General features: G+C 43.1%; 1 protein-coding gene across 1 annotated transcript in view; it reads right to left on the reverse strand.

The window, feature by feature from the left end:
* Positions 1-12,749, reverse strand: part of LOC115182952 (wnt inhibitory factor 1-like) — a 55,292-nt gene that overhangs the window by 10,093 nt on the left and 32,450 nt on the right. The window contains exons 5-7 of the mRNA XM_029744310.1: positions 9,739-9,834; positions 6,722-6,817; positions 710-805 (exon numbers count right to left, since the gene is read on the reverse strand). Coding sequence (XP_029600170.1) covers positions 710-805; positions 6,722-6,817; positions 9,739-9,834 — 288 coding nt within the window. The remainder of the gene's footprint in view (positions 1-709; positions 806-6,721; positions 6,818-9,738; positions 9,835-12,749) is intronic.

Consider the following 12,749-nt stretch of genomic DNA (forward strand, 5'->3'; position numbering starts at 1 on the left):
TAGTAGTAGTAGTAGTAGCAGTAGTAGTAGTAGTAGTTGCAGTAGCAGTAGTAGTAGTAGTAGTAGTAGTAGTAGTAATAGTAGTAGTAGTAGTTAGTAGTATTTAGACATTGTAGTAGCAGTAGTTAGTAGTATAGTAGTTAGTACTAGTACTAGTTAGTACTAGTAGTAGTTAGTACTCGTAGTAGTATAATTAGTTAGTCGTAATAGTAGTATTAGTTAGTTAGTGGTAGTAGTAAGAGTAGTAGTAGTAGCAGTAGAGTAGTTAGTAGTATTATTTAGACATAGTAGAAGAAGTAGTAGTAGTAGTAGTTGGTAGTAGTAGTAAATAGTAGTAGTAGTAGTAGTAGTAGTATTAGTAACATAGCAGTTAGTACTACTAGTAGTAGTTAGTCGTTTTTAGTACTAGTAGTAGTAATAGTAGTTGGTATTAGTAGTACTAGGTTGTAGTAGTAGTAGTTAGTATTAGTATTAGTAAGTAGTAGTTAGTAGTAGTAGTAGTAGTTAGTATTAGTAGTAGTAAGTAGTAGTAGTAGTAGTAGTAGTAGTTAGTATTAGTAGTAGTAAGTAGTAGTAGTAGAGTAGTTAGTAGTAGTAGAGTAGTTAGCAGTAGTAGTAGTAGTAGTAGTAGTAGTTAGTATTAGTAGTAGTAAATAGTAGTAGTAGTAGTAGTAATAGTAGTAGAGTTGTTGGGTAAAGTGTAACTCACTGATCCCACAGCGTGGTCCTTCATAGCCTGCAGGACAGATACACTTCCCTGGGTGGAAGCACGTCCCTCCGTTTAAACATGTGATGCTGCAGTTAGCTAGAGAGGGAAAACAACATAGATGAGTGTAGTCGGGATTTAATTACAGCAGATTTAAATTCGGATGACGATTAGATTGCCAATGTTTACATGATGCATTTTGGTATTGGTATTTTATTAGGATTATGCACCAACTGTGCGAATGTAGCAGGGAGTTGTAGTTTCCAACAGGCCATAGTTTAGCGCAGAAAACGTGATAATTAACTACAACGACCATAATCCACTGTCCGTCTGTTTCTTTTACGACTGTGTCTCTACCTGAAAATACATGAATGATTGATAGTTGGTATTCAGCAGTCATAAAAGTATGCCTTATTTACTTTGAAGAACTACTAAAATTGTGATTTTATCAGACAGCATAGGCAGCAACTCGATAGAGATGAGGACTTGGAATGAAGTAATAAGGTCATCAAATTAAAACTAATGTAATATACACAACTGAAATATTTTATTAAAGTAAAATGAATAAATGATGGTTAATAAGTGATAAGCAGTAATGGACAGTCAATACCAACATGGGATTTCTATTAATTGTTTTATTCTTTGTTACAGAATTCAAATCACATAATGCATAGTGCATTTAATGTTTAAAAAAATTATCGAAACCGAAAATCGGGATTACTTAAAAAAAATAAAAATCGAACCGGAAACGAACCGACCTCAAAAAGCATTAATCACTCAACACTACTGGTGGGGGAAGTGTGTGTGTCAGAGCTGTGTATAAGTTCACTATGCAAACTATTTGGAATTTTAAACATTTTACATTTACATTTTAGTCATTTAGCAGACGCTCTTATCCAGAGCGACTTACAGTAGTGAATACATACATTTCATTTCATGCATTTTTTTTATTTTTGTACTGGCCCCCCCGTGGGAATCGAACCCACAACCCTGGCGTTGCACACACCATGCTGGCGTTGCAAACACCATGCTCTACCAACTAAGCCACAGGGAAGAAGAGGGAACACATGAACGTTTCTTATAAAAAGAAAAAGTGATGCAGTCCAGTCTGTCCTCAACTCTTAGCCAAGAGAGACTGGCATGCATAGTATTAATATTATCCCTCTGATTACACTGCCGCTCTGTTCTGGACCAGCTGCCGTTTTCCTAGGTCCTTCTTTACAGCATATGACTGGGCAATAATCAAGATTAGATAAAACTAGAGGCTGCAGGACTTACTTTGTGGATTGTGGTGTCAAAAAAGCAGAGCATCTCTTTATTACAGACAGACCTCTTCCCATCTTTACAACCATTGAATGTTTTGACCATGACAGTTTACAATCCAAGGTAACACCATGTTACCTCCGGTGGCTAGCTAGCTAGCTAAAATGGGCCCATTCCTAAATTTGCCATGGATGGAGATAGGGATTTGGACTTGTGGTTTTACTTAATTCTCCATTCTGGCCAATGATTATAACGGCGATTCTGATCCAACCATTAATTCATACATTGTTGTGCCCCTGGCCTGAGAGGATGGAAGTTCAATATGTAGCTAGATGCAGAAAGCTAATGTTAACTAGCTGGCCTGGTGCATCGTTGCCCATGGAAAGAAGATAGGCTAGCGAGCAAAGCATTTTAGCCAGGTAGCCTAGGACTAACAAAAACTAAAAGCGTGTACATTGTGACAGAGTCATAGACCGTTTAGGCAACATGAAAGAGGAGGATGGTATTGCTGCCGTGTCTCTACAAGCAGGGTGAGTCAACATGTTTTATTTCTACTTGCAAGCACACACGCACGCGCACACGCACACGCACACACACACACAGAGAAATCAGTACCATGGACAACCACATCATATTTAGCTTACGTTGATTGGACTAAATCGTTTTTTAGTATCTTTTAGTTGTCACTGTATTAGACTAAGCAGAGGTGATTTGATGACGTTGAAATGTTTCAGTTGAAATGGTGCTGGAATAGTGGAGGCAGCATCTGTTTTCTTTACAACTTGCAGTAATTCTCTGTGGTTCTAAATCATTAGTTAAGTACATTTACATTTTAGTCATTTAGCAGATGCTCTTATCCAGAGCGACTTACAGTAGTGAATGCATACATTTCATACATTTTTTTCCCCCGTACTGGTCCCCCGTGGGAATCAAACCCACAACCCTGGCGTTGCAAACACCATGCTCTACCAACTGAGCCACACGGGACCGAAGTAGTCCGAGAACGTTCGGAAACATTAACTTGCTTGAGCATGTAACTGCTTGTTACATGCAATATGTTTTGTGGACTTCACCGGACAGATGTTGCTCTCCTGCTTTGTGATGAAACAAAGGTGTGATTTAATTTATTCTGACACTGTGTCTTCTTATTGTCTCTGCCTTTAGGCCTATATATCACAGTGTCAAGGCATATGAACTAACAGGTTATAGAGCAAACAACGCAATTACCACAACACATACAGTACCAGTCAGAAGTTTAGCCACACATTCTCATTCCATGGATTTTCTTAATTTTTTTATACTATTTTCTACATTGTAGAATAATAGTGAAGACATCAACACTATAAATAACACATATGGAATCATGTAGTAACCAAAAAAGTGTTAAACAAATCAAAATATATTTTAGATTGATTAAAGTAACCACTCTTTGCCTTGATGGCAGCTTTGCACACTCTTGTCATTCTCTCAACCAGCTTAATGAGGTAGTCACCTGGAATGCATTTCAATTAACAGGTGTGCCTTGTTAAAAGTTAATTTGTGGAATTTCTTTCCTTCTTAATGCGTTTGTGTTGTGACAAGGTAGGGGTGGTATACAGAAGATACCTGTAGCCCTACTTGGTAAAAGACCAAGTCCATATTATGGCAAGAATAGCTCAAATAAGCAAAGAGGAATGACAGTCCATTATTACTTTAAGACATGAAGGTCAGTCAATCTGGAACATTTCAAGAACTTTGAAAGTTTCTTCAAGTGCAGTCGCAAAAACCATCCAGCGCTATGATGAATCTGGCTCTCATGAGGACAGCCAAAGGAAAGGAAGATCCAGAGTTACCTCTGCTGCAGAGGATAAGTTCATTAGAGTTACCAGCTTCAGAAATTGCAGCCCAAATAAATGCTTCACAGAGTTCAAGTAACAGACACATCTCAACATTAACTGTTCAGAGGAGACTGTGTGAATCAGGCCTTCATGGTCAAATTGCTGCAAAGAAACCACTACTAAAGGACACCAATAAGAAGAACAGACTTGGTTGGGCCAAGAAACACGAGCAATGGACATTAGATCGGTGGAAATCTGTCCTTTGGTCTGATGAATCCAAATGTGACATTTTTGGTTCCAACCACCGTGTCTTTGTGAGATGCAGAGTAGGTGAACGGATCTCCATGTGTGGTTCCCACAGTGAAGCATGGAGGAGGTGTGATGGTGTGGGGGTGCTTTGCTGGTGACACTGTCTGTGATTTATTTAGAATTCAAATCACACTTAACCAGCATGGCTACCACAGCATTCTGCAGCAATACGCCATCCCATCAGGTTTGCACTTAGTGGGACTATCATTTGTTTTCAACAGGACAATGACCCAACACACCTCCAGGCTGTGTAAGGGTTATTTGACCAAGAAGGAGAATGATGGAAAACAGCATCAGATAACCTGGCCTCCACAATCACCCAACCTCAACCCAATTGAGATGGTTAGGGATGAGTTGGACTACAGAGTGAAGGAAAAGTAGCCAACAAGTGCTCAGCATATGTGGGAACTCCTTCAAGACTGTTGGAAAAGCATTCCAGGTGAAGCTGGTTGAGAGAATACCAAGAGAGTGCAAAGCTGCCATCAAGGCAAAGGGTGAAACCCAGGTACAACCCAAAAGGGTTCTAGCTGTAACCAAACATTTTTCAAAAAGGGTACTCCTATGGGGACAGCGGAAGAACCCTTTAAGGTTCTAGATAGCACCTTTTTTTCTAAGAGGGTATGCTCAGTACATCCAAAGGGTATGGATACACCTTTAGAGCAGAGTTCTGCAGCATTGGTAAAAATATGATCAATACACATGGATCATATAGTTCCTGTAGTGTTTGTAAACACCCTGGAAGGTTGATGAATAACCTGAACCAGATTACTGGCACTGATTACAGTGAGCAGCTTCCTCTTGAGCGGACAGCTTGATGAAAACCAATCTATATTTAGGTCACCCAGAAAATAGACCTATCTGTTAACATCACACACATTATCATGCATTGCACACATATTATCCAGATAATGAATGTCAGCACTTGTTGGCCTATAGCACCACCCTAAAATAGGAGGCTTTAGATGAGGCAGTGAACCTGCAACCCCAACACTTTTAACAGCATTAGACATGAGATCATCTCTAAGCTTTACAGGGATATGGCTCTGAATATATACAGCAACACCTCCATCATAGTCATTCCTGTCTTTTCTGTAGATGTTATATCCCTGTATTGCTACTGCTGTATTATCAAAGGAATTATCTAAGTGAGTCTCAGAGATGGCCAATATATGAATGTTATCAGATTTTTTTTGTTGCCAGTTATTGATCTCATAAACCTTATTTCTAAGGCAACAGTACATATGATTAATAACATATGGGCTATTTTTAGACCTTTCCAGGTTGACATTGTCCGGCTAATAGAGTCAATCAACAGGGCACGTGTGAGTGTCAGTTGGTGTATGTGATGTGGGGCTGAAGCTTCTGACCCAGAAGCTAGGCTCTCTCACTCCTCCCAGTCTTTTTGGAGGGAGAGTGGACAATGAGCCTGTTGTAGTGGATGTAAGCAATGCCCCCACGCTCTCTGACAGCTTTCACAGCTGGGATCAGTTCTTTCCGCCTCTGGTGTACAGCTTACGAGAAGTCCTCGTTAAGGAAGATGTTTTGTTCATCTCAAGTTCTTGGCTCTCTTTAGAACAGCCATCTATCTTGTCCTTAAACCTCAGGAATCTGACCAGTATCGGCCGGTGACTGTCTCCTGGGCTGGTTACAGGTTTTCCAGACCTGTGGGCGAGGCTCCACCTCAATCTTCCCATGATCCATCTGCAGCTTTTAAAGTGATAATTTGTCTTCCTTTCTCCTCAGACTTGTCCCAGTGATGTGAAGACTCTGGTATGCCATCCACAACAATGTTATTTCTCCTGGATTGTCCCTCTAGATATTTTCCCCAGCCGTCTGTAATAATGATTCCACAGACAGTGCTGATGTCATCACACGTGAACTTACAGTTTGTTGTCATCTTGCTGCAAGTCTCTTTCAGGACATCCAGCTCTCCCTGCAATAACTGCAAACTGTTCTTAATGTCCTGGACCTCTCTGGTCAGATCATCCATTCTTTTTTTTGTATTTGGACAAAGTTCTTGGAAGCTATTGTCCTGTTGTTGTAACATCTGCTTGAAGACATATTTTTGGTCGTTTAAAAGATTATCCACCTGTGAAAGAGAGACACTACTGTTCTCAGTGGTACTCCCACCGGCTTTGGTTTTGGATGCCATGGTAGCAACGTAGGCTAATGTTGGTACTCCACGCAGTTCCAGACAGGACAGGTCGCAAGGCAGATGGAAACACCAATAAACAGCAGGGATTTAGACAGCCACAAGCCTGGGACAATACGCGGCCCCAGCCACAAGGGCTAACCACGTCGCGGGCTGTGTTCAAGCTTTCAGGAAACCTTGCTAGCTTGATAGCTAGTTAGCAGCTAGGCTAGCTGCTACGCCAAGCAGCTCTATACACTTTTGGAGATCCCTGGACAGATAGTGGTGGTCCCAGCAACTGATGCTAACCGCGTTGCGGGATCCCCCTCTCAAAATGTAGCTAGTAACCAAACGTCATCAATAGAACCCCTTTTCAGAAACTTTCATAACAACAAACTGAGCTCGGATGGAGTTCGTTGGTCCCCAGTGGTGAATGAGGTGTGTTTGTCCGGGGCTACGAAATGTGTACTGTGTCCGTGTTTCAGGTGAGTGTACCTTTGTCACAGCTGTCTCCATAGTAACCAGGTGGGCAGATGCACACCCCTGGACTCATACACAGTCCACCATTCAGACACCTGGGAGAGCAGAGGGCTGGGGGGGGGGGGGGAGAGAGTGGAGGAGGACAGGAGAGGAGAAAAATCTACGTCAGGAACCTCAAGTATTTAATTCACCTTCAGCTGCTTGTAAACCTTCACCCCTCAACACTATATTCATTTAATTCACCTTCAGCTGCTCGTACACCTTCACCCCTCCAACACTACATTCATTTAATTCACCTTCAGCTGCTCGTAAACCTTCACCCCTCAACACTACATTCATTTAATTCACCTTCAGCTGCTAAACCTTCACCCCTCAACACTACATTCATTTAATTCACCTTCAGCTGCTCGTAAACCTTCACCCCTCAACACTACATTCATTTAAAATCACCTTCAGCTGCTTGTAAACCTTCACCCCTCCAACACTACATTCATTTAAATCACCTTCAGCTGCTTGTAAACCTTCACCCCTCAACACTACATTCATTTAATTCACCTTCAGCTGCTCGTAAACCTTCACCCCTCAACACAACATTCATTTAATTCACCTTCAGCTGCTCGTAAACCTTCACCCCTCCAACACTACATTCATTTAATTCACCTTCAGCTGCTTGTAAACCTTCACCCCTCAACACTACATTCATTTAATTCACCTTCAGCTGCTTGTAAACCTTCACCCCTCAACACTACATTCATTTAATTCACCTTCAGCTGCTTGTAAACCTTCACCCCTCCAACACTACATTCATTTAATTCACCTTCAGCTGCTCGTAAATCTTCACCCCTCAACACTACATTCATTTAATTCACCTTCAGCTGCTAAACCTTCACCCCTCAACACTACATTCATTTAATTCACCTTCAGCTGCTCGTAAACCTTCACCCCTCAACACTACATTCATTTAATTCACCTTCAGCTGCTAAACCTTCACCCCTCAACACTACATTCATTTAATTCACCTTCTGCTGCTTGTAAACCTTCACCCCTCAACACTACATTCATTTAATTCACCTTCAGCTGCTTGTAAACCTTCACCCCTCAACACTACAATCATTTAATTCACCTTCAGCTGCTCGTAAACCTTCACCCCTCAACACTACATTCATTTAATTCACCTTCAGCTGCTTGTAAACCTTCACCCCTCAACACTACATTCATTTAATTCACCTTCAGCTGATAAACCTTCACCCCTCAACACTACATTCATTTAATTCACCTTCAGCTGATAAACCTTCACCCCTCAACACTACATTCATTTAATTCACCTTCAGCTGCTTGTAAACCTTCACCCCTCCAACACTACATTCATTTAATTCACCTTCAGCTGCTCGTAAACCTTCACCCCTCAACACTACATTCATTTAATTCACCTTCAGCTGCTTGTAAACCTTCACCCCTCCAACACTACATTCATTTAAATCACCTTCAGCTGCTTGTAAACCTTCACCCCTCCAACACTACATTCATTTAATTCACCTTCAGCTGCTTGTAAACCTTCACCCCTCCAACACTACATTCATTTAAATCACCTTCAGCTGCTCGTAAACCTTCACCCCTCAACACTACATTCATTTAATTCACCTTCAGCTGCTCGTAAACCTTCACCCCTCCTACACTACATTCATTTAATTCACCTTCAGCTGCTTGTAAACCTTCACCCCTCAACACTACATTCATTTAATTCACCTTCAGCTGCTTGTAAACCTTCACCCCTCCAACACTACATTCATTTAATTCACCTTCAGCTGCTTGTAAACCTTCCCCCCTCCAACACTACATTCATTTAATTTACCTTCAGCTGCTTGTAAACCTTCACCCCTCCAACACTACATTCATTTAATTCACCTTCAGCTGATAAACCTTCACCCCTCCAACACTACATTCATTTAATTCACCTTCAGCTGCTTGTAAACCTTCCCCCCTCCAACACTACATTCATTGCAATAATGAATGTTTCACTTAGCTCTGCCTGTAGAAGCCACTAAAGAGCCTTAGTACTGTTGAGTCTTTGCCAAGAATGAATATCGTAATCACAATGTCTCAAGACCCGTCGACACCAAAATAAAAACGCAGGCGTTTTCACAGACCACATCTCTTAAATCCATGGTCTAGTCTAGGTGCCTCAAAGCCTCTACACGGTCCACGTAACGGATGCTCCTCTGCGTTGCTCTCTACGTAGTTCTACGTACTTTTTTGCGGCTTCATTTTTTGGGGGGGAAAAGCGACTCAAAAAGGAGCTCCGTAGCCCTGTTTGAGTAGACTGTGAAATCCCTGTGGAGAATCCTTACTGTTCATATGATACAAAGACACAAAAACATGTTTCTCCACCCCCTCAGTCAGTCTGTAGCTGGACAGAGTCTCTCTCTAACCTCTTTAAAGTCTTAAATAGATGGAACACATGGTCGTTGCCACCCAACCTGCCTTCCTGCTGACACTGACAGGATTGTTTTTCTGTCCTGGAAAACATTTCATATAAATTTGCTCTCCATTTAACTAGTCTGGATGGAGCCTGTTTAACCAGTGCTTTGTAATTTCCATGATGTTTTTAGTTGTGGTGCCTTGAGGCAACGTTAAGCTACCACAAGCATAACCTTTTTACAGATTCATTAATACATTTAAATGCAATGCGGTGGTTCTGTTGTTGTCTGAAAATGATAGGCCTGTCTGAGCAGGACTGGTGTGTCATAACTGTGAAACAACACACAACCTAATCTCTTTCTCTAGTCATTCATTTCATAAGGTTTCATCCTTTTTGTTGTGGAGACATTCCAGGAAATAAAGAAGATATTCCAACCAGCATTGATGTGGGCCAAGGAGAAGGAAAAAAAACACAAGAAAATCATTTTATTTTCATTCTATAGAAGGAGCAAATCAAGCTATTGTGTTGACTGTGTGCTGTGTACTGTACATCATTACGGTAATGATGGAAGATAGATGGAATGGCTTGGATGTACAGATGAGACTAAACGCACCTTTCTCACAGTGCGGCCCGTAGAAACCATCCTGGCACTCACACACCTGTCTCTCGTTGCAGAACCCACCGTTACGACAACCACCTGGACATTTAGCTGTGGAGAGAGAGAGGAGGGGAGAGGAGGGGGGGAGAGAGAGAGAGGAGGGGAGAAGAGAGAGAGAGAGGGGGGGAGAGAGAGAGGGGGGAGGGGAGAAGAGAGAGAGAGGAGGGGAGAAGAGAGAGAGAGAGGAGGGGAGAGAGAGAGAGAGGAGGGGAGAGAGAGAGAGTGGGGAGAGAGAGAGGAGGGGAGAGAGAGAGAGGGGGGGAGAGAGAGAGAGCGAGAGAGAGAGAGAGGAGGGGAGAAGAGAGAGAGACAGAGGAGGGGAGAAGAGAGAGAGAGGAGGAGAGAAGAGAGAGAGACAGAGGAGGAGAGAGAGGGGGGGGGGGAGAGAGAGAGAGACGGAAGAGAGACAGAGAGACCGAGAGAGAGAGGGGGAAAAGAGACAATAGAGAGACAAAACACGTGAGAAGAGAAAAATAACAAGGAGATGAATGAATGGCTAGTGGAGTCCTCCCTCCCTTCTTTCCTTCCTTCCTTCCTTCATTCCTTCCTTCCTCCCTTCATTCCTTCCTTCCTCCCTTCATTCCTTCCTTCCTCCCTCCCTTCATTCCTTCCTTCCTTCCTTCCTTCCTTCCTCCCTTCATTCCTTCCTTCCTCCCTCCCTTCATTCCTTCCTTCCTTCCTCCCTCCCTTCATTCCTTCCTTCCTTCCTTCTGTTCTTCTGTCCTCCCCCTTCCCCCTCTCTCTGACACTATCCATAGCCTGCCATCTCAGAAGACCACTTCAAGGGAACCACATTCCACTACAGTGCAGTGAGATGCCATGGACTTGCATCCCAAATGGCACCCTATTCATACATCCAAATGGCGCCCTTATGCGCTCTGGTCAAAAGTTTAGAGTTCCACAACAGGGCCTGGTTCAAAGCAGACTGAATACCATCTCCCTATAACAGGGCCTGGTTCAAAGCAGACTGAATACCATCTCCCTATAACAGGGCAGGGTTCAAAGCAGACTGAATACCATCTCCCTACAACAGGGCCTGGTTCAAAGCAGACTGAATACCATCTCCCTACAACAGGGCCTGGTTCAAAGCAGACTGAATACCATCTCCCTATAACAGGACCTGATTCAAAGCAGACTGAGTACCATCTCCCTATAACAGGGCCTGGTTCAAAGCAGACTGAATACCATCTCCCTATAACAGGGCCTGGTTCAAAGCAGACTGAAAACCATCTCCCTATAACAGGGCCTGGTTCAAAGCAGACTGAATACCATCTCCCTATAACAGGGCCGGGTTCAAAGCAGACTGAATACCATCTCCCTACAACAGGGCCTGGTTCAAAGCAGACTGAATACCATCTCCCTATAACAGGGCCTGGTTCAAAGCAGACTGAATACCATCTCCCTACAACAGGGCCTGGTTCAAAGCAGACTGAATACCATCTCCCTATAACAGGGCCTGGTTCAAAGCAGACTGAATACCATCTCCCTACAACAGGGCCTGGTTCAAAGCAGACTGAATACCATCTCCCTATAACAGGACCTGATTCAAAGCAGACTGAGTACCATCTCCCTATAACAGGGCCTGGTTCAAAGCAGACTGAATACCATCTCCCTATAACAGGGCCTGGTTCAAAGCAGACTGAAAACCATCTCCCTATAACAGGGCCTGGTTCAAAGCAGACTGAATACCATCTCCCTATAACAGGGCCGGGTTCAAAGCAGACTGAATACCATCTCCCTACAACAGGGCCTGGTTCAAAGCAGACTGAATACCATCTCCCTATAACAGGGCCTGGTTCAAAGCAGACTGAAAACCATCTCCCTATAACAGGGCCTGGTTCAAAGCAGACTGAATACCATCTCCCTATAACAGGGCCGGGTTCAAAGCAGACTGAATACCATCTCCCTACAACAGGGCCTGGTTCAAAGCAGACTGAATACCATCTCCCTATAACAGGGCCTGGTTCAAAGCAGACTGAATACCATCTCCCTATAACAGGGCCTGGTTCAAAGCTGACTGAATACCATCTCCCTATAACAGGGCTGAATACCATCTCCCTACAACAGGGCCTGGTCCAAAGCAGACTGAATACCATCTCCCTACAACAGGGCCTGGTTCAAAGCAGACTGAATACCAGCGCTCTACAAAACAACATGAAGGAGAAGCCTTTGAGGTGGTACTGGAAGTCAACAGAGCTGTCAAACTATCCTTTCTATTTCTTGAGATCCATCGGCGTGTGAGGAACCCTTGTGTGCATCCAAACGGCACCCCTATTCCATATATATAGTGCACTACTTCTGACCAGAGCCCTATATATAGGGAATAGGGGAGCCATTTGGGACAGTTCCTTAACACTGGCACCAGACAACATGTGGCCAGAGTCACAATAACAAGACAATATCTGTGGCCCAAATAGCACCTTATCCCAATTTAGTGCACTTCTTTTGACCAGGTCCTATAGGACTCTGATTAAAAATAGTGCACTATATAGGGAATAGGGTACCATTTGGGATGTAACCAAGTCACACCACGACTCACTGAGACAACAGTTACAGAACAAAATTGGCACGACTTCTCAGACTTGTTCTTTCTTTGACAATTTCCTCCACTGTGTCGACAAACACAAGTGGGTGTCCAGGGAATTTGTGTTTGGTAAGACTTCGGCGAAAGCTGGCACCAATATCGATTCTTGTTTACGTTAAGGAAAACGGATGAAACGGAATGGCCTCCGGTCAAAAGTAGTGCTCTATATATAGGGAATAGGGATCCATTTGGGACGTACCCTCTGTGTTAGAAAGAAGGGTGCTTGTCTCATTCACTTGTGCGATGAGACCCATCTGGAGAAAGAGACGAAGGGATGAGTCTGGTTTCAGTTAGCTCAGGATTCACTCTATCCAACATGAGGAACAGAGGAAGGGATGAGTCTGGTTTCAGTTAACTCAGGATTCACTCTATCCAACATGAG

Source organism: Salmo trutta, unplaced genomic scaffold, assembly GCF_901001165.1.
Source record: "Salmo trutta unplaced genomic scaffold, fSalTru1.1, whole genome shotgun sequence".
NCBI lineage: Eukaryota > Metazoa > Chordata > Actinopteri > Salmoniformes > Salmonidae > Salmo > Salmo trutta.